Genomic DNA, 27,972 nt, shown 5'->3' on the forward strand with positions numbered 1-27,972 from the left:
ACCCAAATTCTATCTCCCAGCATCTAGATTTGGCTCACCCTTCTGGTACTTTTGCACCAGAAAATCTGAAATTTCTCCCCTCTCCTCCCTTATATGGTTGACTGAGCAGAACTGGGGTTCATGGCCATCCCACCTCAGGCAGACACCTTACTTTTCTGGCCCCTTGTGTCCTGCTCTACAGATGTGAGTTGCCATGGCTCATGTAGCTCTAATACAGGGCCCGATGCCACCCTGCTCCCAGCCCTCCTACTCCAGGATGGACAGTCAGCGGGAAGGACAGAGGGGTTCAGGCAGAGTCCACACTCATGTTTATTATAGGTTAGCCAGGACGAGATTCCTGAGACGGCTTCACTCCTCATCGTGCATTTTTTGCTGAGAAAGGAATAAGAAGTGTAAGGGAGTAGCTGGCAGAAGCGAGGAGAGTGTGAGGAGGAAGCCCTAGAGCTTTCAAGGGCCTAAGGGAGTTCCCCTGAGAGGGAGCAGTTAGGGCCTCAGGGATTGTGGGGTCCCATGTCAGGGGTCCTTATGGTTTAGGGGCTTGGGACTGGGACTCTCTGCAGAGGTTCCAGTCTGTAGGGGTTCTCAGATTATAGGTGCTGTGAAACCCTCAGGGCTGTCCAAATACAGGGTGAGGAGTGCCTATTCTGAGGAGCACTCATGTCGGGGGGGCTGGGGGAGGAGCCCACCTTGGCGCTGATGTCACGGCTCTTGGCCCGCAGCTTGTTGACCTGGGACTCGGCGATGTCTGCCCGCTCCTCTGCCTCATCCAGCTCGTGCTGTGCTTTGCGGAACTTGGACAGGTTGGTGTTGGCCTGTTCCTCCTGTGGAGGTGAGGTGGGGGGATGAGGTGAGAGGGGCTGTGGGGGGATTCCCAGCCTCCTAGTCTGGCTTCCTGTTCCTGAGCCAGGGGCTTAGTGCTCCCACCCCTCACCTGTATTCCTGCAACAGCCTCCCCAGTGGTAGCCTGCTTCTGGGTTGGCTCCCTCCTCAGACTTTTCTAGCACTCATACTCCCTCATGGCCAACTACTATCCAAGATGAATCCCATGCTGCCTGGTCCAGCCCACCTCAGGATCCAGCTTCACGGTACCTGTCCAACCATGACTCAGATAGATGCTCCCCCACTCAAGGTTTCCTGCACAGGTGTGCTCACTGACACCTCACATCCATTCTTTCAGTGCACCTAGAATGACTCGCCACTTCTCTCTGCCTAGTCAGGCCCCCTTAGGCCCAATCCCAGAGCCGCCTTCCCAGGAAGCCTCCTGGCTCTTTTCCTTCCTTCAGCAGTGTCCACCTCCCATGTTCTGGCATTAGTGTCTACACTGCCTTCTCCTGGGCTTATAGGTATATGGATTATAAACTCTGTTGCGGGAGCTGGGTCTAAGACAGCACTGATTTTCTTAACTCATTGTACTCAACACAACCCTGAGCACATGGGACATGTATATCAAATGTATGAGTTAAAATGAACAGCAAACTCTTTGTCCAGGCCCCGTGCTGTGGCGGACAGTCGTTGATTCTCCAACACAGGAGGTGTGTTGATGAAAGAATAGAGAAAACAATGGACCCACCGCCTCTTCAGCCTGGCGCTTGTAGGCCTTGACCTTTAGCTGCAGCTTGTCCACCAGATCTTGTAGCCGAAGCAGGTTCTTCTTGTCCTCCTCCGTCTAGGAGGGGGATAAGGGGGGACAAGAAGCTAGTTTTTGGGGAGGAGAAAATTGCAATTGCTTTTTGTCCCCTCATCTCTCCACTCTTCTCCCCATGCCTGAGCTGCCTCTTCTTCCAATATCCCGGGCCAAAGAGGTGGTGGGGAAGATTCCATCTCTGACTCCACTTGTAGGCCAAAGGGGCAAGGTAAGTTTCTTAGGGATCTAAAAAGCAATGAGGGCTGTGGTTCCAAGCTGGAAGGAGTGGATGGGTGGGGTTCACAACCAGACAAAATTCCCTAATGTGATAATATGAAGTATTAGGTCTGTTCCAGTTCCAACTTGGAGGATAAAGGTAACAACATAAATGCTCTTGGCCAGTAGTTCTAGTGTGACAAGAGTAATAATGAGGAGCACAGGAAGAAGGGAGTATTATTATAGCCCAGAGTCTCATTCTAATAAATCGTCCTGGGCCAGAACTCAGGCACCAGGGTCACTGGTTCTACTCTCACGTATCATTCCTATCGCTATATCGTGTTCTGTTTCCTCTACTCGGATGCTATTCCCACTTTTGTCCATAACGCATCAGTGGTTCGACATCAATATCTCGTTTCTGTGCCTCTGGTATCCATCTGTCAAATGGATCAATACTCCCTGTCCCCACTGTCTTTCCTTCCCAGGCACACTGTGAAAAATAACGTATCAAAGGCAAAAACTTTGAGTTATGGAGAGATGTTAGAACATTCTTAGGGCTTCTTTCTCTAAGGTCTCGCTATTTGTTGTTGTAAAAATTCCGTGGACAATCTGAGTTTTTTTCCATCCTTAACTCTTATCCCTAAAGTGCCACATGATATCCCTCCCTTTCAGGCCAGTGGAAGGTGAAATGGTTCCTTGGATTACTCTGAAGCCTTCCTAGTAATCCTTCAAGTTATTAAAAAACCTGGGGTAATGTTGGTTAAACGAGCCTTCAGAAAGTAGAAGTAGATTTTGCTAGAAAATTCATGGACTCAATCCAAATGACTCTAGAGAAAGTGAGAGAAAATTAATGTAAAGACAGTTCTCAAGGAGCAAGTGCCAGGAAGGTTGGGTGACATTCCTAGAAAGAGGCTGGAGTTTCCTTCTCCAGAGCATGGTCTGTGTGTGGGCCAGGAGGTGGTGCTAGAAAAGCCATTCTGTCTATTACTGAGTGGGCCGCTGATCCAGAGCACTTGCCCTGCCCGCACCTGGTAGGTGAGCTCCTTGATGCGACGCTCACTCTTTCTCATGCCCTTGACTGACTCAACATTGTGTTTCTGCTCAGCCTCCAGCTCGTTCTCCAGCTCTCGAACCCGGGCCTCCAGTTTCTGCAGCTGCTTCTTGCCGCCCTTGAGAGCGATCTGCTCGGCCTCATCCAGTCGGTGCTGCAGGTCCTTGATGGTTTGCTCCATGTTCTTCTTCATGCGCTCCAGGTGGGCACTTGTGTCCTGCTCCTTCTTCAGCTCCTCCGCCATCATAGCGGCCTGTGGGCCAGGAGGGAGGGGCACACATAGCCTGGTTAAGTCCTCACACTCTTACTGCCCAGCCTGGGAGGCAGCAGGTGCTAGGGGGACAGCAGAAGAGACTATTTCACTGGAGTGAGGAGTAATTGAACACAGGCCCCAGGGCCTCTTCCCCCTCAAGGACCACCTCTTTCCGCTCCTGATGTTTGCTCTCCAAGGCCCTCAAACCCATGCTACAGAGTCAAGTTGGTGTTACAACCCAGCAGCCTGGCCTGGACCCAGGGCCCTTGACTGTCTTTCTGGGAGGCAGGAAGGTGAGTGGTCACTCACATCTGTGATGGCCTTCTTGGCCTTCTCCTCAGCATTCCTGCACTCCTGTACTGCTTCCTCCACTTCTGACTGGAGCTGGGTCAGATCTGACTCCATCTTCTTCTTCTGGTTGATGAGGCTGGTGTTCTAGATATGGGTAGAGAAAACAATTGAAAATATGCTTTGTTACCTGATTCTACACCTTTATCCAGAGAGCATTAAAAAAAAAGTGGTTATTTTGCTTTTGGGCATTCCTGGGTGGCAAGAATGGTTAAGCACTTGGTTGCTAACCGAAAGGTTGGCAGTTTGAGTTCACTCATGGACCCCTTGGAAGAAAGGCCTGGTGAACTCTTCCCAAGAACCAGCCATTGAAAACCCTATGGAGTACAATTCCACTCTGACACACATGTGGTCATCATGAGTTGGAATTGATTCAACAGCCACTGGTTTGATTTGGTATTTTGTTTTTAACAAGCTATGCCTTTAGGATACTCCTTGCTTGCACTTGTTTTCCTTTTTTCTATGAAAATGGCTATGTTCTAGACCCTGCATCTAAAATGACTCAGCTTTGGAGAAAGATTTCAAATAGCAAAGTTCTATTCCTGAACTCTTTAGTAACACAAACGGAAGCATGGAACTAGTCTTAGGAAAATGGAAACAACTTTTTTTTTTTTTTTTAACCAGGGCAATATTCTTGAAATGATTGTAATTATAGAAAGAATGTATATGGGGTAAGGAAGAGGGGACCAGGTCAGTGGTTGGTGTTGTTCCCACATATACGTACTAGATTACGGAACAAAACTCCACAGGGTAGTGCCATAGATGGTCATGAAGACTCATTGTAGAATATAACTGAAGACAGCGTGGATAAGATCGCAGAAAAATGGAGTTCCATGTAGATGTAGTTGTTCTTTAAACACCCAAACTCCCATATTTACAGAGCAAACTGGGGTTGTATTCTAGATTGAGGATGTCAAGAAACAGCATGCATTCCACTACTTCCAGATTTGTGACTTTGGCAGGCATCACCAATCAATCATGATATTCTTAGCTTTTGAATTCAGATCCCCCTTCGAAGATAGTGGTTCTAGCAACCACTACTAACACATGAGAGTTGGCCCAAGAGATGAAATGATTTGCGATCCTGGTTGGACATACTCCTCACTCAGAACATCTGGTTTCCACAGCTGTCCCAGGATCTGACACTCAGCAGGTTTCCACATGGCTGCCCTGACCCGCTTACCTGGGAGTGCAGCAGCTGCACCCGCTCACTGGTCTCAATCAACTCCTGCTCAGCCAGCTTCCGAGACCGTTCTGTCTGCTCCACCATGGCCCGCAGCTCCTCCAGCTCAGCCTGCAGCAGAGTATTGCGCCGTTCCACAATAGCAATGTTCTCCTTCAGGTCATCGTTGGCATGGACTGCGTCATCCAGCTGGATCTGGGTGTCCTGCCAGGGAACGGGCCATGAGGAGAGGCCCAGACCCCACCCAAGTAGGGCCTCCCTCTCCTTCCACTTATGGGTCCAATGCACCCCATCCCACATTTACAAATCTCTTGTCACTTAGGGGGTAAAAGAGCATACTTCCTCTTCTACTCCTCAGGCTTGGAGGCTGGATGGTCCAGGATATACTTCAGGGCCTGATCAGCTTTCAATTCCTCCAACCTCCAAGTCCAGGAAGTCCAGGAGGTAGGTGGCTCCCACTTCCTTAAGTTCATTAGCCCAAGGCTCTTTCCTAGCCCTCACCATTCCTTTGTACACTCCCACTCATCCTCAGACTCGCCCCCATTATGAAATCCCCAAATTCTGTTACCTTCAGATGGGCTTGAGTGATCTTCAGGTGCTTCTGAGCCTCCGAAGCTGTCCTGTTGGCCTGGCTGAGCTGGATCTCCATCTCATTAAGGTCACCCTCCATCTTCTTCTTCACCCGCAGGGCCTCGTTGCGGCTGCGCGTCTCCGCGTCCAGGGAGGTCTGCATCGAGTCCACCACACGTAAGTGGTTGCGTTTGGCCTGTTCCATCTCCTCGTCCTTCTCGGTCAGCTTCCGCTCAATCTCTGCCTTGATCTGGTTGAACTCCAGCTGGGCCCGGAGGATCTTGCCCTCCTCATGCTCCAGGGAGGCCTGGTCAGGGGGTGGGGAGAGAGGGCCCAAGGCAGTCAGGATCCAGGGGCAGGATAAGGGAGGGTTGCAGAGAGGAGGCAAGTATCAGCCAGGACTATGGACTGGAGAATAGAACTGGGAGGTAAGACTGGCATCCTCAGGTCCGGGAGGGTGTAGCGGGGAAGGAAGTTCTGAGCTTCCTGACTCATTGGGCTTCCTCTGTCAAGGAAAGCATTTGGGCTTCACAATTGCCAAGATCCTCCAGTACTAACATTGCATGAAAGCCTCACCCATATCATAGAAGAAGGAGGGATTTTATAACCACATATTCAAAAATGCTATCTTTGTTGTCTAGGTCCCTTAGCCTTGAGTGGGAAAAGTTGAAGTCCAAAAGCTCAGGGCTTTTCCCGGGTTCTTAAACTTGAATAATAGTAATAGGTGAAATATATTAAGTTCTTAAATCTGTTACCTCATTTAATCTTCATAAAAATCATGCATAAAATTTTATGAGGTATGTATAATTAATCCCACTTTACAGATGAGAAAACTGAAGCACTGAGAGATTAAGAACCTTGCCAATAACAGTGCAGGCCCATGCTCCTAATCACTGTCCGAGTGGTTATTATGATTGCCAGAATTAAAAATTTTAAAAAACCAGGTGAGAAACAAAACCGTATGGCCTATGATCAGACTTTGATGCTTTCCTCTGTGCAGACTGTCGCTTTGGAGGTAGTCATGGGCGGTGGAAACCGCAGGGCCCCACCCCTGCAGGGTTACCTTGTGACTTTGTGGATGGGAGCCTTTGAGGGAGGAAGAGGGAGGTACAGGGCAGTGATAAGAGGCTTCAGAGGGTGAGAATGCCTGGGACGAAGGATAAGGAACTAACAGGTTTTGTCATAGGGTCAGTATCACCCCCCAGGTGGGAAAGGCAGGGAGTCAGAGCAGAAGTGGGGAGAGGGCCCAAGGCAGGGGTATGGGTGGAATCAGGCCTCACCTCAGCCTCCTCCAGGGCCGACTGCAGCTCCAGCTTCTCCACCTCCAGCTGCTTGCGGATCTTCTCCAGCTCATGCACATTCTTTCCTCCTTCTCCCAGCTGCTCAGTCAGGTCTGAGATCTCCTCTGGGGGTCAGAGGGCCAGAAAGTTCAAAGCCTGTGTCTCCCTGCTTCAACACTGGCCTCCCTGCCCGAGGCCCGCAACACACCCTGAAGGTTCTTGTTCTCCCGCTTGAAGGTCTCCAGGTGCTCCAGGGACTCCTCGTAGGCGTTCTTGAGCTTGAAGAGCTCCGTGCTGAGGGACCGCGCCTCCTTCTGTGAGGACTCCAGCTCTGACTGTGACTCCTCGTACTTCTGCTTCCACTCTGCCAGGATCTGCCCGGGGAAGGTGCTCACTGTGCTGCTCCCTAGCCCCCACCCCAACCTACCCACAGCCCCCACCTCCAGGTACTGCTCCAGGCCCCTCACCTGGACCCAGCCCTCCTCACCCCTGTGGCTCTGGCTCCTCCCACCTCTAAGGAGGACATCTCTGGCCTCATGCTGACCTGATTTCCTCCCCTGGCCCTCCACCCTGGCCCGGGCCCTGCCCAGGTGGCCCACCTTGTCGAAGTTCCTCTGCTTCTTGTCCAGGGCTGCAGCGGCGGCATTGGAGCGCTCCACGTCCACCATGAGATCCTCGATCTCATTCTGCAGCCGGTGCTTGGTCTTCTCCAGGGACGAGCACTTGGCATTGACAGCCTCTACAGTCTCCTCGGCGTCTTGCAGCCTCTGGGCCAGCTTCTTCCTGCCCAGGGGGAGAGGTATGTGTGTGTGACTTACCTGGAAAAGTGGGGCCTTGGGATGACCCCACGGAACTGTCAGAAAAGGAGGACCTGCCCTCTTCCAGAAGCTCCTTGGGACACTGACAGCTGTTCAGGCCCTGGAGCACCAGCCTAGAGGGAACTAAGGCTGCAGGTGCCTAGGACAGAGTCCACAAGGATGGGCTGCTCAGGCTTCCACCCTCCATGCGGTGGCATCTGGGTGGCAGCCTCCCCCCCCATACACACACCAGGCTGATCGATGGTAGCTCCTCTGACCAACAAGCTTTTTGCTCGTCTTATACGTGAGCATCAGGTATAATCCGGGCCAAAAGCTCGCCTGTCACAGGAAGTGGGTCAGGGCCAACCCAGGTTCACAAAAGCGCAGGATCCAGGCTCCTTTTCAAGTACCTCTACTGACCACTCTGTTGCCCACCAAGTTTCTCCCGGGTGTTAATGTGCCCCCTGGCTCTCCCACCTCAAACCTCCTTCCCATGACCACTCTGCCTGTCCCCACCACAGGGTCCTTTCTCTCCTTCCTTCATGAAAATCAGGGTGGGGGCATCTCAGAGCTCACTTGGCCTCCTCGAGCTCCTCGGTCCGCTGGATGGCATCTGTCTCATACTTCGTCCTCCACTGGGCCACCTCTGAGTTGGCCTTGGACAGCACGCGCTGCAGCTCGGCCTTGGCTTCCATCTCCTCCTCATACTGCTCCCGCAGCAGGTCACAGTCGTGCCGGGCTGAGTGTAGAGCATGTGCCAGGGCGTTCTTCGCCTGGGGAGAGGTGGGCACCCAGAGGTTGGCTCAGCCTCCTAGAAGGTGCCCTTCACTTCTCTAGATTTTTCTTGTATCTTTGAAGTTCAACCAAGCCCCAGCCTCATTCAGAGTAAAGCCTGGTGTGGAATCTCAGAGTCTTTGAGAAGCTTTCCAATGTGTCCATCCCACCCCCTTACAAATAAGGAAAGAGGTATTAAATGAGTTTTGGGTGTCACTTGGCTGAAGGGTAGAAAAACCTAGGCTGGAGGGTCTTTCTATCTCTGAGGCCTCTCTTCAGGCTTCATTTCTGGCCTTAAGGTTAATTGCCCCAGTACTACCATCAAGCATGTCCCCCTGGTTCCTAGCTGAGCCTCACCTTGCCTTCTTCCTCCAGCTGCCTTTTTAAGTCCTCCATTTGCTGGGTGTAGGAGAGCTTTCCTCGGGTCAGCTGGGAGATCAGAGCCTCCTTTTCCTCTAGCTGCCTGGACAGCTCTCCTGGAGGTGTGAAGAAGGAGTTTATGGGCCATGGAGTAGGTAACCAATACTCACCCTGGGCCAGGTTCAGGATTAATTAGGGTCACCTACCATTCTCTGTCTGCAGCTTGGCTCTCTGGGTGGTGAAATCATTGAGGGAGCGTTGGGCCTCTTCCAGCTTCATGCGGTACTCATTGGCCTGGTCCTCCAACGTCCGGGACAACTTCTCCAAATTTGCCTTTGGTCAACAAGGCACACAGGAAAGGTGAGTGTGGGAGGGGCTAGAGGTAGCAGGAAGAAGGTGCAAGGTCAACTAGAGAAAGGAAGAGAGAGTCAGGTGCGGAGAGCATAGAGGACAGGAGGGTGAAATGGGGCTGTGGGAAATGTGAAGGGTAAATGTGAGAAAGGTGTGCAATCTGAAGAGTGAACATGAATTAAAGACTGGAGGGATGGCTAGGAGACAGAGTCTGGGTGAAGGGAGATGGAGGAGGCAGAAGAGAGAAAGAGACCAAAGGTGATGGAGGGAGTGAAAATGACAAGGGAGATGACAGGGGAAGCAAGAGGCAGATAGAGAAGGTAGAAGGCAGGTGCAAGCTGTGACGGAAAGGATGGCATGGAGAGGATGAGTGGGTGGCCACCTTGGCCTTGATGATCTGCTCCATGTTGGATGTGACATCGTCCAGCTCCAGCTTGAACTCACTCTTCTCCTTCTCCAGCTTCTGCTTCACCCGCTGCAGGTTGTCGATCTGCTCACCCAGCTCGGCCACGCTGTCTGCGTGCTTCTTGCGCAGGGCAGCAGCCGTGGCCTCATGCTGCAGCGTGGCCTCCTCCAGGTCTCGCCGCATCTTCTGGAACTCGGCCTCGCGCTTCTTGTTCATCTCGATCTGCACGGACGTGGCCCCGCCGGCCTCTTCCAGCCGCTCGCTGATCTCCTCCAGCTCCCGGGACAGGTCGGAGCGCAGCTTCTCCACCTTGGCCCTGGCCGTCCTCTCGGCCTCCAGCTCCTCCTCCAGCTCCTCAATGCGTGCCTGGGCCGGGACATGAGGGGCTCAGACTGACAGCCTAGAGCCCCTCCATAGGAGCCGCCCACCCCAGGGCTCTAAGAGAATCTTGTCTCAAGTGCTCAGGTCCATCTAGAGGAGGGGCTGTAAACTGGCTGCACACTGGTTAAGAGCTCAGGCTGCTAGCCAAAAGGTCTGCAGTTTGAATCCACCAGCTGCTTCTTGGAAACCCTATGGGGCAGTTCTGCTCTGTCCTATAGGGTTGCTATGAGTCAGAATCGACTCAACAGCATCGAGTTTGGTTTTTTGGTTTAGAGACATTTTTGATTGCCATGACTTTGGGGGCGTTGCTACTGGCATTTAGTGGGTAGAGGCCAGGGATGCTGCTAAGCATCCTACAGTGTACAGGATAGCCGCCAAAACAAAGAATTAACTGGTCCACAATGCCAGTAGTCCTGAGGTTGAGATACCCTGCTCTGAAACATTAATTCCCAGACCTCACATGCAACGCAAGATCTGCAGAGTCTAAATCAAAAAGGGAATCTGGGTTCCCCATGTTTTCCCCTCAAAAACTAGCTCAGATAGTTCAAGGCTCCCTAAAAGGTCTTGATTAAAATAATCAACAAAACAGGCCTGAAATGGATAGGACAGCAAGGACATAGACACTAACCTTAGAATAAAAAGAGAAATCATTTTCTAGAGGAAAATGGTAACAACAGCCAATTCTTGATTCTAAAACACTGACAATAGCTCCCTTCTGCTTTGAAAATCAAGGGGATAACACGTGATATTCTTTTTTTTTTAATACTGACTTTTTTATTTCGTATATTTACATATTTTCCAAATAACGACGGTAATTCGGATAGCTTACTTGCAATTATACAAAGAGAAAGTAAACTTAAAAATTCCTAGAATCAATTTTTTCTCTGTTAAATATCTTCATTCCTTTTAGTTAAACTTCACAGCATAATATAAGAACAAAGAGAATGACTGATGAAATTCTGAACCCAATGGTGAAATTGGTCTTCTCCTTTGGGTTTTAATTTTTTTTTTTTTTTTCGCAAGTGACATTTCCATGAAATTCTTAGTTTACCCCGCTCTTTCCAGCCAAAGGGTGCTGGCCATTCATTAATTTGGCCTTCAATCTCTGTAGTGTTTGTTGATACTCTAGTATTTAACACAGGATATTCTTAACACAACTAGAACTCTTAATTATCCAGAACCTTGATGGCGGGTTAGTGGGTTTCCTTGGGCTTGCCTTTTGGGTGTAGTAGATGACAGCAAAATTTGCCATTAGTAGGAACTTGGCCAAAGCCAAACCTTCTGGGCATTTCCTGAGGGCACCTGAGACTGTCTGAGCATCTGCAGCCCTGAATCCTGAGAATCTGCCTTTGGAGGAAGATTCTAAGATCCTGGGAGACCCTGAGTCTCAAAGACTGGAAAGAGTCACTAGACTCTGCTCTGACAACCAAAGACAAAAAGTGGGCTCTAGTGTTTTACAAATATTTACAATGATAGGCCCTGAAACAATCAAATGATGTTGTAATCTTCCATCGTGAATTGGAAGGATAAACTTCAGTTAACCATATTCCGTACTTTTCAGGGATTGCTTTTTTTATGCCCAAGGCTGGGTTCTAGCTTGATGGTTCCCTTCCAGGCCAGGTGAATGCTAGCGGAGTGGCCTCCTCTTTATCATACTCCTACCTCATTTTTATGGCCTTGGCTCAATTGGGAGAATATCCCATCTACCATTTTGATCTGTTGTCTGGCTAGCCAGGAACAAAGGAGAGAATTGGTGGGCTTCCCTTCATCTGTGTTAATGTGGGCTCTGGGAACAGAAAAGAGAACCATTGTGCCTCTGTGCCTAGGATGGAGAAGGTGGGACTTGTGTGCAAGAGCTTGGGCAGGAAGATAAGAGCTTCTGCTGTCAGAAGGAGCAGCCACAAACCCATTGCCAAGACCTGGTGAGGATAACAGAGCTGTTGTTCTGGGTCCAAGAGCCCAAAGATGTTGCCCAGACCCAGGCCCAGATCCAGGGTAGAAGAACCTGGGGGTGTACCAGTATTCTGGCTAAGCCCAGAAGGGCACCCAAGAAGACTGGAAGATAAATGATCTCTGAAAGCAGGGCAGCTCCTGAGCTATCCTCAGAGGGGTGAATTGTGTTTAGGCTGTTGCTTGTAGCCTGGGCCGAAGTCCCCAGAGCCAAGGGAAGACTGGCCCTCTTCACTACTCACAATCTGCCCAGAGAATGAGAGGACAAGATCCCCAGCAGCTAAGTGTCTGTTGACCCTTGAGGTCATTATGTCCAGATCTGGCCATGCGGCTTCTGCAGCTGTAAAATGAGATGACAGCACCTGCCTTACCTGACAAACACAGGACTAAAAGCGCATTTAAATTCAGGGTGCATTAAAAGGAAGGGAGACTATGGCTATTCATTTAATCTCCTCCTGAGGAGCGGGGAGAAGGCCATGGCAAAGACCAAAAACAAACAAAAAAAAACCTTCTTGCTAACAGCTGTCTATCCTAGGCTATATCAAAATGACATTTATATAGATTTTGGTTTACAAAGTGGTTTTGTATACATTATCTCCTCTGGTCCTCTGTGAGGTAGATTTTATTAGCCCCATTTTACAGATGAGAAGAGAACCTGAGACTCAGGGAGGCAAGTGACTTGCTCATCACTGCGGGAGTTAACTCTGTATCCCGGGGTCCCTACTGGGACTCAGCCCGGGTTAGTGGGAGGGGTTAGCATCCAGGAAGAGTATGAACTATTCTGTCCAAAGGAAATGCTCCCTGAAGGTTCTTCTCACTCAAATGCAGAGGGGAAAGTACCAAAGGAGGGGTTAGAGGAGAATCAAGCCTCATTATTTGTCCCCTGAGGCAGAGTGAGTCTCAGAAAGAGAAGCCCTTTTAGTAGGTATGATTCCCCTTTCCTCCAATACACCAAACCCATTGCTGTTGAGTCTCTTCTAACTCATAGCGACCCCATAGGACAGTAGAACTACCTCGGGGTTTCCAAGGCTGTGATTTTTATGGAAGCAGATTGCCACATCTTTCTCCTGTCCCCCCAATACAGCCTTGCTGAAATAACACATTCTTGCCTTAACTGGAGGAGGTGGGTGTTCCCAAATGCCTGGAAGTCAGGGCTGGTGGGGTCTCTGGGGCTGCCTGAAGCCCTAGATACTGTCTAGAACCCTGAGGAGCACCCGCAGCCTCAGCTACCTCAGGGCTGTTGAGCTACCCTTTGTCTGCACCAAGGAGAACTTCACCTGGTTTTCCTTCAGTTTCTTCTGCAGCTGAAGGGCCAGTGCCTGCTCATCCTCAATCTTACTGTTCTGCTGGTTAATGTCAAATTCCTTCCTGGAGGAGAAGGGCAGGTGTGACAGGTGCTCCTTCTTCCTCCAGACCCATTCTCTTCTCTTGCCTCAGCATGCCAGGTGCAGCCACCTCCCCCTGTGATTGACCTCCTAGTCCCCAGTGCCTAAGATAATGGGCAGTGGAGGTGCGGCACCCTGTGCTCTACACCCAAGGCCAGACACCTCCACCAGCCCCTCCTGGCCACCGCAGGCTCCTACTTCTTGAGCTTTTCTTCCAGCTGTAGTTTATCATTCTCCAGGTCCATGATGCTCTCCTGGGTCAGCTTCAGGTCACCCTCCAACTTCCGCTTTGCTCGTTCCAGGTCCATGCGCACCTTCTTCTCCTGCTCCAGGGATCCCTCAAGCTGATAAGGAGAGAAGAAAATGCGTAGGATGTGGAAAACCTGAGATCCACAGTGCATGCTCTTTGGCCCCTTCTAAACCTGAAGTTCAATGGAATTGAAAGTCAAACCAGCAGAGAAATCTCTGCAAGCACAAAGGGTTCAGAGACCCAGCCTAGTGAGGAAACTTAAAGAGCAAAAGGGCTCCAGAGGTCTTAAAAATCAGTTCTAGGGATCAGGAACCCTTTGGTCACCAGTGTTGCCTGCAAAGGCCTGATCCGAGGCACATGGAGCATAGTTCTTACTACTCACGTCATCCACCTGCTGCTCCAGCTTGACCTTAGACTTGGTCAGGGTGTTGACCTTGTCCTCCTCGGCCTGAAGGTCATCCAGGGCCTGCTGGTGAGCCTCTTGCAGAGCTTTCTTCTCCTTGGTCAGCTTGGCGATGATCTCATCCAGCCCAGCCATCTCCTCTGTCAGGTTCTTCACCTGCAGGCCAAGACCCCCATTCCCATTAGGGTCAAAGGTCATCAGCCTGGAGACATCTGTGGGGACCTCCAATGCCCAGGACTATGCTTCTCTCAGGATCCCATGAGTGGCCTGGCCTGAGCCAAGGTCATTGTGATTTGGGAACCCTGAAAAGACCTGGGCAGGAGCAGGAGGGAACTGCCCTCACCTTGTTCTCTGTTGCATGCTTCTCCTTCTCCACCTTGGCCAGCGTCAGCTCCAGGTCGTCAATATCTTTCTTGAGCTCGGAGCATTCATCCTCCAGCTTGCGCTTCTTGGCAGTGAGCTCAGCGTTCATCTCCTCCTCGTCCTCCAGCCTCTCGGTCATCTCCTTCACCTTGGCCTCCAGCTGGATCTTGTTTTTGATCAGCTGGTCGCAGCGCTCCTCTGCATCGTTAAGGTTGTCTTGTTCCTGGGGGAAGAGGATGGAGGACGGTTGGTGATTAAAGAGAGGAGAGACCAGGGTCTTAAAGAAAACTGGAGCTCCTAGATAATTACTCCTTGGTGATGAGATGGACTATAATCTAGGGGTTGGGGTAGATGAAGAGACAATCCTGCAGTCTCACCGCCTGCACTTGGAGCTGCAGGTCATTCTTCTCCTGCAGCAGGGATACCATCTTCTCCTCCAGCTCCTTGCGGCGAGCCTCAGACTTCTCCAGCGCCTCTTTGATGCGCCCAAACTCCTCTTTCATGTTGGCCATCTCCTTCTCTGTCTCTGCACTCTTCAGCAGTGGCTTGATCTTGAAGTAGAGCTTCATCCAGGGCCAGTTCTTAACTGCCATGAAGGCCCGGATGTTCCACTGGATTACCAGCAGGGCGTCCCTAGCAAGGAAACATGGAGGCAGGGAGAGGCACTATGAAAGAACACTTCCCAATTCTGGGACCACCTGGACTTGGCTTCCTGCCCATCTTGGCAAGTTTGTAGGCATCTGAGGGCAGGAAGCCCTGTCTTGTTGCTTGATACACACCCTCATCCCCAAACATCACACTGAGCAAGGGGTTGTTCCCAAAAACCCACTGCTGTTGAGTTGATTCTGACTCATAGCAATCCTATAGGACAGGGTAGAGAACTGTCCCACAGGGTTTCCAAGGCTGTAAATCTTTACAGAAGCAGACTGCCACATCTTTCTCCCACAGAGTGGCCAGTGGGTTTGAACCTCCTACCTTACGGTTAGCTGCTGATTACTTAACCACTGTGCCACCAGGGCTCCAGGAGTTGCTCAATAAATTTTATTAATTGATCAGTCAATGAAAGGGAAGCTTATACATTCCCTACTGGGGCTTTGTAGTAATGGAAGCTACCACCCAGAGAATGTCTACTCTGATCAGTGTTGCTAATCTCATGAGAACCTCAAATATGTTAAAAATTAAGTAATGTTTTACAAATATTAGTAGCTGTAATACGTATGTAGATTATGAAGCATAAAAATAAAATGAACATCCATGAACCTACCACCCGAAACAAGAATTACAACATTACCAGCTTTTGAATCTACCTGTATGCTCCTACCTATCCCGTTCTGTGGTCCTCTCACCATATGTGTCACTACCCTGAATCTTGCATTTTTCATTTTCTTACCTATTCAACAAAATACTTTAACCACATGTGTATGTATCCTTAGTCAATGTATTATTTCTGAGCTTTAAAAAAATGGTATCATACTGTACATATCCTTCTGTGACTTGCTTTCTTTAACTCAACAATACGCTTTTAAGGTTCAAAAATATTGTACAGGTAGTCCCCGACTTACAACGTGTTTGAGTTATGATGAACTGCACTTATGACCATGTGTTTCTTACTACATGCAATGTTGCAGTGTGTAAATTGCTGATGTTATCATTCTCAGACGTTCACTCTTGGATGTTTATATGTAATGTTTTCAACTCCCAAGACAAATAAAGATTGGATTTATAAAGATACTGATAATAAAAGGCAATATGATGAAAACTAAAAAAAAAAAAAAAGTATTCTACTTACGTCAGAACTGACTTATGATGAAGTTGTTGGAACGGAAGCCTGTCATAAGTCAGGGACTGCCTGTATCATGTAGTTGTAGTTCACTCATTTTCATTGCTTTCTAACATTCTACTGAGAGAATATATCACTATTTTTCCATTCCTTTGCTGATGGAAATTGGGCTATTTCCAAATTGTTGTTGTTGTGACCAATGCTGCTATGAAGATTCTTTTTTTTTTCAATTGTACGTTAGATGAAGGTTTACAGAACAAACTAGTTTCTCATTAAACAATTAGTACATATATTGTTTTATGACATTGGTTAACAACCCAATGAGATGTCAACACTCTCCCTTCTCAACCTTGGGTTCCCTATTACCAGCTTTTGTGTTCCCTCCTGTCTTCTAGTCCTTGCCCCAGGGCTGGTGTGCCCCTTTAGTCTCGTTTTGCCTTATGGGCCTGTCCAATATTTGGCTGAAGGGTGAACCGCAGGAGCGACTTCGTTACTGAGCTGAAAGTGTGTCCAAGGGCCATACTCTCAGGGTTTCTCCAGTCTCTGTCAGGCCAGCAAGTCTGGTCTTTCTTTTTGAGTTAGTATTTTGTTCCACATTTTTCTGCAGCACTGTCTGGGACCCTCTATTGTGATCCCTGCCCAAGCAGTCAGCGGTGGTAGCTGGACACCATCTAGTTGTACTGGACTTGGTCTGGTGGAGGCTGTAGTGGATTTGGCCCGTTAGTCCTTTGGACTAATCTTTCCCTTGTACCTTCAGTTTTCTTCATTCTTCCTTGCTCCCAAAGGGTGAGACCAGTGGAATATCCTAGATGGCCGCTCACAGGCTTTTAAGACCCCAGATGCTACTCACCAAAGTAGAAGGTAGAACATTTTCTTTATAAACTATGTTATGCTAATTGAGCTAGATGTTCCCTGAGACCATGGTCCCCATAGCCCTCAGCCCAGCAATTCTGTCCCTCAGGGAGTTAAGATGTGTTTATGGGGCTTCCATGGCCTTGCCTGGTACAAGTTGTGCTGGTTTCCCCAGTATAGTGTACTGACTTACCCTTCACCAAAATTACCACTTATCTGTTGTCTATTTAGTGTTTTTCCATCCCCAACCCTTCCCTCCCTCATAACTATCAAGATTGTTTCTTTCTGTGTGTAATGAAGATTCTTTTTTATGTGTCATGGTGTAGGTGTGTACAAGTTTCTCTGTGGGATTACACTCAGGAGTGGAATTGTAAGGTATGCAGACATTCAACTTTAAAAGATAATGACAAACTGTTTTCCAAAGAAGTTGCACTAATTACACAGCCATAAGCAGTGGATCAGACTTCTTAATTTTTTTCTTGTCAATCTAGTATTTTAAAATGGTCTCTCAATGGAGCTTTAATTTGTATTTCCTGTGGAAATTTTCTTTTTTTTAAAGAATTCAAAATGAGACTCAGAGTGGTAAAATAACTTGCCCAGGTCACACAGCTAGTAAGTGGCGGAGCCAGGATTTGAACTCAGGTCTTCTGACCAAACTTGTTGTCATTGTTTAGAGGCCTCTTACATCTCTGGGGCACCTCTCCCAAGCTTCCCTTCCCACCTAACCTGCGCTCCACGATCTTTTTGAACTCAATGCGCATGAGCTGTCCCCGGGCTTGGGCCTGGATGCGGGTGATGATGCGGCTCAGCCTTTCGTCCCGCATGTCCTCCAGCAACCCCAGCAGCCCCGCCTTGAAGAACACCTGCAAGCACAGGGTAGGACCAAGGGGACATTAGCCTCAGAGAAGAGTATCCAGGTGGAGAAAGAGGGTGGGAAACCCTGGCTGAGCTCTGAGGGGATCCATTATCCACATATCCCGAGAGTAACAACATCAACAGGACAGACAGGAAGCCTGAGGTCTAGTTCTTGAGTTGATACAGGAAGCCAGGAACCTCGTGTCTCCCCCCGAGCTCCCAGTTGTTCCACTCAACATGACCACACACCCTGCAATTCCACCCTGTGGGGCTCTAGACTCACCTTGGTATGGCCAAACTTATACTGGTTGTGATCGATGTCCAGGGAGCCCAGCAGCTTCTCTGTCCCTTTCCTGCTGTCAATAAACTGTCCTTCGGGGATGGCCGCTGGGTTCAGGATGCGGTATCTGGGAAGACAAGTGCTTGGAGTCACCTACGTTCTGCACTGACCTACTCTGCCCATAGAGTTCCAAGGCCACCTGCAGACTCCCCTCTCCACCAAGACTGCCCAGGCTCCCCCTGTCCCTAAGCTCTGGGGGTGGCCCCCCATACCCACCTCTGCCGGAAGTCCCCATAGAGGATGCGGTTGGGGAAGCCCTTCCTGCAGATGCGGATGCCCTCTAGCACGCCATTGCAGCGCAGCTGGTGCATAACCAGGGGGTTGTCCATCACCCCTGCAGCAGAAGGACAGAGAAGAGCAGTCAGCCTTGGGTCAAGTGAATGCCAACCATCCTCCTCAGCCTAAACCTTTCCCCATCACTCACCAGGAGCCTTCCGTTCATTGGGGATGATGCAGCGCACAAAGTGAGGGTGGGTGGTCCTCAGGTTGGTCATCAGCTTGTTCAGGTTCTCCTAGGGGTGGGTGGGATTGGGGAGTTAGGAGCCACAGGGACCATCCCTGCCAAAGGGACTAGAACCCTCAAAGGGACAGGGAGTTGACTCATAATTTATGATCACAAATTCAGGCTTGTGTAGAATTTTTTTTCCTTTCTCCTCCCCAAACTCAGGTTAGGATGATGCATCCAACAGGCTCTGGGTTGGTCTTACCCTCCCACCACAGGGTCCAGCATCTTGGGGCCCTTCTTACCCGGTGGAGAGCTGACACCGTCTGAAAGGATGAACCCTTTTTCTTGCCTCCTTTGCCTTTACTGCTATCCGCTAATAAGAACAGAAGTAATGATGAACAAAAAAGCTTGAAATCTGTGGAGCCTTTGGACAGGGTCTGGGCTTTGCCACCACAAGCTCTGTGACCTTTGGCAACTTACTTTCTAAGCCTCAGTTTTTTCATGAGGATGATAGGAACGACTTCTAAACATTGCAGAAAGGGTTAAGTAACAGCATGCATGGAAGGCACCTCCCCAGGGCTTGCCACATGATAGGCACTGAAATAATACCAGCGCCCCATCAAATCTTTCATTCTTATGTCTTTTCACCTTATGTTTATCCTCTTACACTTCCTCTCCCTCTTATCAATCCACACCTTTTCTCCTTCTTCTCTGAACTGAAGGCTTATTTGCTCTACCATTTACTCAGTGACCCTCTCAATGCTTATTGAGTTCTCCTGCATGCATGACACTGTGCTGGCAACAGTATAATGATGCATGAGCCACCCTCACTGGCCTCTAGCTACTCACAGTCTTGAGGAGACACAAGACTTACATATCAATATCCATGATACAAAATAGAAAGCATGGCAGGTCCCACAGAGGTAGAGATAGGCTGTGGGATCTCCTGACTCATATCCCATGACCAATGGGCTCCCCTCTCTCAAGAGTTATAGCCTTTGAAGCAGCAGGACCCTGAACACTTGCACCCCCAGAAGCCCCTTACCGGCATCAGCACTAGCATAAGAGGAAAAGAGTGTGGCCATGAGCCTCAGAGAGGATTTCTGGTACAAGCCCACCACTGTCTCATTGAGTGGATCTTTATTCTTCTCCAGCCAGCCCAGGATGTTGTAGTCCACAGTGCCAGCATAGTGGATCAGGGAGAAGTGGGCTTCCTGCCTCCCCTTAATATTGCGTGGCTTCTGGAAGTTGTTGGACTTGCCCAGGTGGTTGTCATACAGCTTGGCCTTAAAGGTCATGTCGGTGGCCTTGGGAAACATGCACTCCTCCTCCAGGATGGACATGATGCCCATGGGCTGAGGGAAAGGTGGGAGAAGTAGAGACAGCATTACTGAGTGTATTCTCAGGCTTCCACAGAGTCCCATACTCTGCCAGAGGGAAGACTACAGCCCAGTGTTGCTGGCAGGCCAAAGGGAGCCCTTGCTAGACCCTCTTTGCTCAAGATAGGAAGCCAATATTTCTGGATTAACCTAAACCCGATTATATTCAAGTCTGGTTTATATAACTTCTTTTTGCCCCAGTGGACCCAGTGGGGAGCCATGTACTCCCAATCACCCCTCAAGGCCTGCAAGGCTTACCACGTAGCCCTTCTTCCTGGATGGCTCACTGCCCCCAGATGGGGATGAGGAAAAGGACAGATGTGTGTCAGAGCACCAGACTGAAGAGACAGGCCAGACCCCTGTCTACATGACAGTAATAATAATTTTTCGAGGAATGGGTAGAGGGATGAGGTTCTGCAAAACTGCACAAAACTATACTACAGAAAATGTGGTGGTGCTTGACTGATCTTGGGGCAGGAATTCTTTTGAGAATTTGATGAAGCCAAAGACTGTCTTCCCTAAAAAATGTATGTACATACACTTGCACACACACTCTTTTTCATACAATTACAGGGGATTCTGAGGTCTCTGGGAGAACAGTACCCTGTTAAGAATCCCTTGATAATGACTCAAAGCTTGTGGGGAAGCTCCTGTTTTCTAGAGGGAAGTGACTGAGCAGGATGAGAGTAAGTTACTCAGGGCTCTGGCCTGTAGCATCACAAAGCAAAGGAACACTGAGAATAAGTCAGCACTGGTGTGAGGGAGAGTATCCCACAAGCACCCTTCCTTGTTTCTTCTGAGAAATGCCTATACACAAGAGGGGCTGAAGAGGGCTTCTGTTTCATTGACCAGGGAGAAGGGCATTCCTCGAGAAGGGCGTGGAAAACCAAACATCTCTAGTTTCAACCTAGGGTGTTTCCATAAAAGATGCTCCTTATGGTCTGTCGGAGGGGCCTGGAGTCCTCTCTTTTACTACATTCCACTCTTAAGACACTAAGATCTCCAACACCCTTAGAGGTGAGGGACTAGGTGCTAAGTCCTGAGGAAAGAAGGAAGGAAAGCATCCTGTGTATATCTATGACTTCACAGTGGGTAGAAGATGGGCCTGAGAGAGGCTTAGGATTCTAGGGACTCTAGTTTCTTGAGTACACAATGGACAGGACTACCATTTTTCTGGGATGGCAGGGGAAGGGGACATAGGTGGTGGGGCTAAGGCAAGCACCTTCTCGATGAGGTCGATGCAGGCCTGCAGGTCCATGCCGAAGTCGATGAACTCCCATTCGATGCCCTCCTTCTTGTACTCCTCCTGCTCCAGCACGAACATGTGGTGGTTGAAGAACTGCTGCAGCTTCTCGTTGGTGAAGTTGATGCAGAGCTGTTCAAAGCTGTTGAACTGCAGGAGGAGTGAGGGGTGAGAGCAGGTCAGCTGGCAGGGGCCTGAGTGGCTGATGGGGCCAGCCCCGGGCTGTACCTGTGCACCATGCCTGAGCCCAACAAAGGTGTGGCTGGTCCCTCCCATCTCAAGGTGGAGGGGGGCACAGAGAGATGCCCTTGATGGGGCCTGGCCTTTTGTTCTCCCAGCTCTCAGGGCTCCTCAGACTCACATCGAAGATCTCAAAGCCAGCAATGTCGAGGACTCCTATGAAGTACTGGCGCGGCTGCCTGGTCTCCAGGGTAGAGTTGATCCTTGTCACCATCCAGTTGAACATCTTCTCGTACACTGCCTTGGCCAGTGCCCCGATTGAGTAGTACACCTGCTGCACGTTCTGCCCCTTAGTGACGTACTCGTTGCCCACTTTCACCCGAGGGTGGCAAAGCCCCTTGAGCAGGTCAGCTGAGTTCAGCCCCATGAGGTAGGCGGACTTGTCAGCATCTGGTTGAGAAGGAAACGAGGGAGTAAACACTTTAATCTGTCCTCCTTTCCTGCCCTGGGTCAGAGCCTTTAGGGAAGCATCAGGCCCAACCCCTTCACATTACAGAGGAGGAAAACAAAGTCTGGAAAGGGAGGAGACTTGCCCATGGTCACACAGCCCATGGGTGCCTGAGTCAGGCTGGAACCCAGGCCCCTTTGTCCAGTCTAGGGCCTTCCACCACCACAGGGCAACTCTTCTTGCCTCTGTCTTTGGGTCTGGCCGGTGTCTCTGGGTCAGGCCCTCCACCGGCATTGCTGTAATCATGGTTCTCTACCGCCCCTGATCCCCTCATCTCTCCATGGAAGGGATGTGACAGATGGGACTAGACATTCTCTGCTCCCACCTCCTTTGTCCCTCATCCCAGTGTCTAGCCCAGGACTGGGCACACTGTATTCTCAATTCACATATCAACCAATTTGACTTGTTGGGAAGTCAAGGGTCCCAAGAGCATGTTGGACACACCCTGCCCCCCCCGCCCACACCCAGCCCTCCAAAAGTGCGTAGGGATTTCTCTTTTTAAAGGGAATTTATTTGATTTAATGTCAAGACTTTTGTGATAATTGGTGATGTGCTATCTTGGAGCCTAGGCTTGGGATTTTCATCTGAACAGACAAAGAGAAAGATTTCTTAAAGGGGGACCAAGAGGAATGTTCTTGGGCATTTGTCTAGCACTGTCCACACAGTCATATCTTCATCTCAAAGAAGCCTCACAGTAGCCCCAGAAGGGAGCTGGAGAGGACGGCTGCTCCATTTCACTGAGGAGGATACTGAGACCCAGTGAAGGGGGTGACATACCAATACCCTGAACTTCACCCTGAACCCTGGCTTGCTGCCTCCTCCCAAACAAGACTTGTCACAGAGCCCCATGGGGGATCACCCAAGAGCTGGGCAGGTAAACACCACTACATTAGTGATAGGACCATACAGAGCTCATGGTCTGTGGTTTCCTGGGGTTGATGAGTCTTGGGCACAGGAGGAAAAAAAATTCCCCACTGACTTCTGATTAGTGCGGCTGAGGTAGGGAAGTTGGTGGGATTGTAGGAGGACTTACCTGCCTGGCCACCTCTCCCATGTCCTCCCTCTCCTCATCTCCTCACCCCATCTATTACCCCACAGCTTGAGGTCCTCTGGGGAACCAGCCTGTCTGGGGAGGGTGGGTGGCCAGAGGCCTGGCTTGGCTCTAACCAAGGAAAAAGCCTGGAGGCAGGGCAGATAGGTGGAGATGGGGGAGAGTCTACCCTGGGAAAAAGGCATCACCCTCTCAGCACCTGCTGTGTGTCGAAGTCTCATATTGCTCCTGGTTTCCTCCCACTTATTGTGGTCCTAAAAGCCTCATTGTCAACCTAGTTCCATGAGAATTTTATTGAAAGGCAAGGCACCACTTTTGGACACAGCATGGGAGAGCCTGCTCCCAGTGGACTGTGTCCAGCATGAAGGGACGGTCCCCTGCAGTCTCAGCCACCATATCAGGCTCTTCAGTGCCTCCCCGCCTGCGGCTCCCACCTTCGGTGCCATCTGGCTCAGCCTGCTCCTCTCGTTGCTTCTGCTTGAACTTCATGTTTCCATAGTGCATGATGGCGCCTGTCAGCTTGTAGACACCAGCCTTCTCCTCAGGAGTGAAGCCTAGCACATCAAAGGCGTTCTGGAGCAGAGAGAGAGCAGAGGCTGGTTGGAGCAGGTGACTCCAGAAGCACTCAGAAGCCCTCTGCACCACCGCACCCAGTCTCCTCACTCACATCAGTGGCAATGAGCTCCTCAGAGTCGTCGATGGAGGCCACGGACACCTCTCCCTGAGACACGAAGGCGTAGTCGTAGGGGTTGTTGGTGACCAGCAGCATGTCTACTCCAGGCAAGGGGCAGGGCAGAGGAAGGGCAGATAGGCAGAGGGCCAGGAGAGGGCAGAGGGAGTTGGAAGAGGGGCATAGTAGGGGAAGGGATGGGGCAGAGTGAGGAGGAGAGGAGAGAGCAGGAAGAGAAGAGGAGAGTCAGCCAGGACCAAGGAGAGACTCCAAAAGAAATGAGAAAGGAGGGGGGCCAGGGAAGGAAGGACAGATGGTGGGGGAGTGAGACAGGAAAACGGGGAGGCAAATAAAGAAAAGTAGAAAACCAACAAGGGAGGAGAGAAGAAATATGAAAAGGAAAGAGTGGAAAGAAATGAAGTGAGAGAGAGTAAGATGTGGGATAGTGGAATGGGAAGGCCGGAGAAGATGCAGGTGAGTCCGAAGTGGGGAAGGAAGAGAAAGCCATGAAGGCAGGGAGAGTGAGTGTGAGCCACTGGGGAGGGCAGGACAGTAGGGGCCAGGAGGGGCATCAGGTCGGACTCACCCAGTAGCTCTGGTTTCTTGTTGGACAGGATCTGGTAGAAGATGTGGTAGTTCCTCTCCGCCTTCAGCTGGAAGATCACTCGGGATTTCTCCAAGAGATCTGAGGTAGGAGAGGAGGGTAGGAAGGCAGGTAAGGGAAGAAAGAGTAGATTCAGCAAAAGAATGGCAAACAGGGGAGAAAGGCTCCTACAGCAAGGTAGACAGAGCCAAGGGAAAAGATATTATTTAAAGAAAAAAAAGATGCTAAAGCCAAGAGGCAAATGTAGACAAAGAAAAAAGGTGGAGGGAAATGATGAGGTAGGACTGCCCAGATGGGAAAGAGCAGAGGTGGAGGACCCAGGGGGTGGTGATGCAGGGCGCCCCTCCACAGTACTCACAGGTTTCTATGTCCGCAGAAGCCAACTTTCCAGTGGCTCCAAAGTGAATCCTGATGAATTTTCCCTGGGCGTGGATGGAACAAAGAATGAGGGAACTAGGCAGAAGGGACAGAATGGAGATCCTAATCTCAACTCAACACAGAATGCCCTGAAGGATTTTGGAAGTGTAAATGGCCTATTTGGTGTCTCAGGGGAAAGGATGTTCATCCCACATACTACCCAGCGATCAATGAGTGGAAACAACAGTATGCGATCAGCATGTACAGAATGCCTCCTGTGGGTACCTCTAATATCACCTCATGTAATTCTCCTAACTGCCTTCAAGGTAGAGGGTATTACCCCTGTTCCATAGATGAGGGCTCTTTTCCCTCTTCAGATGTGAAAGAGAAAAATCTAAAATGTGGTCAAAATCGGCTCTACCACTTGGCTATGAAACAGCTGTGGTGGCTCTGATCTCCTTCTTGGGGTTCCCAGAATTGAGGAAGCCAAGCTCAGCTGGGGAGGGCTTGGAGGGTATGTATGCGTGTGTGTGTGTGTGTGTGTGTGTGTGTGTGTGTACTTCTGCTGACACGACAGGGTGTGGTGACTGTTGGCAAAGAAGCCCCCTGCTTTTGTCAAGGCCAGATGAGGCTGGCTGTCAGCTGAGCTGGTCAAAAAAAAAAAAAAAAAATTTTTTTTTTTTTTTTAAAAACTCACAAATCGGGAGGAGTTGTCATTCCGGACAGTCTTAGCGTTGCCGAAGGCCTCCAGGGCCGGGTTGGCTTGGATGATCTGGTCCTCCAGGGTGCCCTATGCAGGGAGCAGAACCACAGGGTTCATCCCCCACCCACCTCCAGGTGGTGGTGAGGAAGACAGGGAGGCTAATCTGGCCCTGGGAGGTGGGGTGAGAGTGTATGAACTGCAATGGGTCTGTGGCTGCAAAGGGCTATATGTGGTCCTCAGATTGTGTGTCTCTTGCCAGGAAGGTCTTCAGCTCTGGGCTGACTCTCAAGAGGCCCGCTCAGTGGTGCTGTCCCCATTGTTGCTCAGGGCAGGGCTAGCGGTAACTTGGGTCAGCCTGCCCCCCCAGACTCTCTTTCTGCCGAGCCTGTGGCCCACAGGAGCACCTTGTTTGCATTAGCGTTGTCCTTCTTGCCACGGTCTCCTATGGCTGCGATGCTGGCAAAGTACTGGATGACACGTTTTGTGTTCACAGTCTTCCCAGCCCCGGATTCTCCGCTGGAGGCAACAGGAACCAACCAGAACTCAGCAATCCTGCTGTTCTCTCTTCAGAAGGCAACACTCCTGCACTCCTCCGCTCAGAGTCCCAGCCATCTAAACTCCCCCAGCTGAGCCTAGCATCCTACAGAATTCCTGCATCATCTTCCTCACTCTGTCACGCCTCTAGTGAAAGCTCAGCTACCCACACTCCTTACAATCACAGCCTTAACGCTTTCCCTCCTACCTGCACCCCCAGGAATCAGCCTGGGCTCCCCACTCCACCCCATGTCCCCTGTGGGTGGATGATGCTCACTCACGTAATGAGGATGGACTGGTTTTCCCGATCTGGAAAAGAGGAGAGGCAATGGCGTCAGGGCTGAGGGCCCAGGTGGGCATTGGGGAACAGGTCAGGGGTTGCGAGGCTCACCCGTCAGCATGTACTGATAGGCGTTGTCAGAGATGGAGAAGATGTGGGGTGGTGCCTCGCTCCTCTTCTTGCCCCGGTAGGCAGCCACCACCTCAGCATTGTACACTGGCAGCCACTTATAGGGGTTGACGGTGACACAGAAAAGCCCTGAGTAGGTCTGGAGCAGAAGAAGTCAGGGTTGGGCATGAGAGGTTGGTGGGGAGAACCCGGGAAAGGCAGGGGACTCTCTGAACATCCCAGCTTGACCCTTTCTACAGATGACTAGGGGCAGGTGAGGGTGTGGGGGCTGAACAGAAACCCCAGGGCCCAGAAGTGGGGGAAGAAGCTTAGATTCCCATCTGGGATCTGCCTCCAACTACTTGGCCATCGGTCAGCAACCTCTCCAGCCCCTTTAGAAGCCCAGCCTCCCCTTGCTAGTCCCCTGGGCCTATTGGGGCTGGGGGCCCCCTGCAGCATGCAGGAGCCACTCACATAGATCATCCAGGCTGCATAGCGCTCCTTGAGGTTGAAGAGCACGGCAGGCTCATGCAGGAAGGTCAGCATGGCCATGTCCTCGATCTTGTCGAACTTGGGCGGGTTCTGCTGCAACACCTGGTCCTCCTTCACTGTCACTGTCTAGGGAGGGTGCATGGGCAGTTGAGCAGGGATGGCCACGCTCCCACCAGAGCCCTTGTCACCCTATGCTTGCCAGTCTCATCCACTTACCTCTCAGAGCACAGGGCCAGGACTTGGCCTCACTCCTCCAACCCTTCTCTGCTCGCCCAGGCCTCCTGCCCTAGAGCTCCCCCAGGACACCTTCCCCAGATAATGTGCCTGCCCGCTGTTTCTCTCATCCTAGACATTGTCCTAGGGTCCCTTTCTCTTGCCAGGACCCTTATCATCACCTTTGTGCTTCAAGTGTCTAGGGACAAACTCAGGAGGATGTTCTCTGATCTGTGCACACGTACCCCACTCCTGATCCTGAGACCATCTCATGGGGGCATGCTTCTGTTCACAAGCAGGTGATGCTTGAGGGCGTCAATTGCTTAGGGGAAACCCTTGCGCCTTGCACCTACTGGAAAAAAGCTCACCCATCTACCCTACATCCGTCATGGGTCATTGTTGGTATGGTTGGATTGGCATTGGTCAGTTTGCCATGCCTTTACGTCATTAGATCCTGCAGGTAGGCATTCCAGCATCCACTTTATGGGGGAGGAAGCTGTGGGTCTCAGAGACCTGCAGTGACAGAGCCGGGGTCAGAGTCAAAGCCCCTGGTGGGTTGTGATTCCACACCTCATTGGGGCACCAAGTTCAGTCAGTGAGTCTGTGACACACATGGCTTTAAGCCGCAGCTGATGACCAGTGGCGATTCTCATGGCTGGTGTGAGCAACCTGGGGAGCATGGGCTCCTGAGTCCCAGTTGCCACCAGCCCTGGAACTGAGTGTTCAGCTCACATATCCCTGTACTTTATCTTCATCTGGGTCTGAGAGTTTGCTCTTGGTTTGGGCGAGGGGGATTTGAAAGACTGGACCCACAGAGGACACTGTGGCATAGAGAGGAGGGAGATAAGCACAAGGCGAGGAGCTTCATTTAATGCGGCGCCTGTGCTGTATTTAACTACGAGACTCCCTGAGGAAGATTACAGCTGAGACCCCCACCTTTCTCCCTCGGAAAATCTGCAAGAGATTTTTTTCCTGTTTTACTTCGCCTCTTGGTCTGGCAACGGGGGTGCGTCCCTGGGTGGCACTACTGGGCCTGTTCAGGTCTGTTTGAGAAAGGGAAGAGTCCTCACGAGAGGTCCAGAGCTCCTCAGAAGGGACTTCCCTGTTCTCCTTGGCTCTTCTCCAAGGCCCTCAGCTTCCTGCCACCGTGGTCGAGCCCTTAGTTCCTACTGCAAGTGGCTCCACCCCTGAAACCTTCTCTCCCCTTGCCCTGACTCTGTGCCTCACACACCTTGCCATTCTCGGTTTCAGCAGTGATCTTGCCACCCTCCCGGGACAAGATCTTGGCCTTGACAAACTCCTCCTTGTCGTCTGGCACAAAGCACTCAGTGCGGATGTCGAAGGGCCGGGTCTGGGCCTCCAGACGCTCCTTCTCTGACTTGCGGAGGTACTGGGCTGCCTCCCCAAAATCGGCCATCTGGGCATCTGCCATC

General features: G+C 50.7%; 1 protein-coding gene across 1 annotated transcript; it reads right to left on the minus strand.

The window, feature by feature from the left end:
* Positions 1–348: 348 nt before the first annotated feature.
* On the minus strand, positions 349–27,971 carry MYH6 (myosin heavy chain 6). Its single transcript, XM_049898328.1, has 37 exons — positions 27,771–27,971; positions 26,309–26,452; positions 25,838–25,994; positions 25,728–25,755; positions 25,317–25,428; positions 24,907–24,999; positions 24,211–24,274; positions 23,835–23,933; positions 23,246–23,349; positions 23,013–23,151; positions 21,201–21,469; positions 20,819–20,989; positions 19,263–19,572; positions 18,520–18,590; positions 18,197–18,284; positions 17,989–18,106; positions 17,716–17,839; positions 17,304–17,440; positions 14,323–14,578; positions 13,926–14,168; positions 13,562–13,738; positions 13,128–13,273; positions 12,822–12,912; positions 9,190–9,579; positions 8,663–8,789; positions 8,454–8,572; positions 7,899–8,095; positions 7,125–7,308; positions 6,734–6,899; positions 6,526–6,650; positions 5,244–5,552; positions 4,676–4,879; positions 3,454–3,579; positions 2,869–3,144; positions 1,571–1,666; positions 687–821; positions 349–372 (listed from the first exon to the last, which is right to left on the minus strand). The coding sequence occupies exons 1-37, from the start codon at positions 27,969–27,971 to the stop codon at positions 349–351; spliced, it is 5,820 nt and encodes a 1,939-aa protein (XP_049754285.1).
* Between the last annotated feature and the right edge of the window lies 1 nt (position 27,972).

The sequence above is a fragment of the Elephas maximus genome, chromosome 10 (genome assembly GCF_024166365.1).
Source record: "Elephas maximus indicus isolate mEleMax1 chromosome 10, mEleMax1 primary haplotype, whole genome shotgun sequence".
NCBI classification, from domain to species: domain Eukaryota; kingdom Metazoa; phylum Chordata; class Mammalia; order Proboscidea; family Elephantidae; genus Elephas; species Elephas maximus.

What these genes read in the sequence shown, in the direction of transcription:
- MYH6 (XM_049898328.1), bottom strand. Translation starts at nt 27,971, where the DNA reads ATGGCAGATGCCCAGATGGCCGATTTTGGGGAGGCAGCCCAGTACCTC. An exon ending in CTATCAGTACATGCTGACGG is followed by an intron (nt 25,756 to 25,837) that starts GTGAGCCTCGCA and finishes CCTCTTTTCCAG; the next exon opens with ATCGGGAAAACCAGTCCATC. An exon ending in CAATGAACGGAAGGCTCCTG is followed by an intron (nt 18,107 to 18,196) that starts GTGAGTGATGGG and finishes CTTCTGCTGCAG; the next exon opens with GGGTGATGGACAACCCCCTG.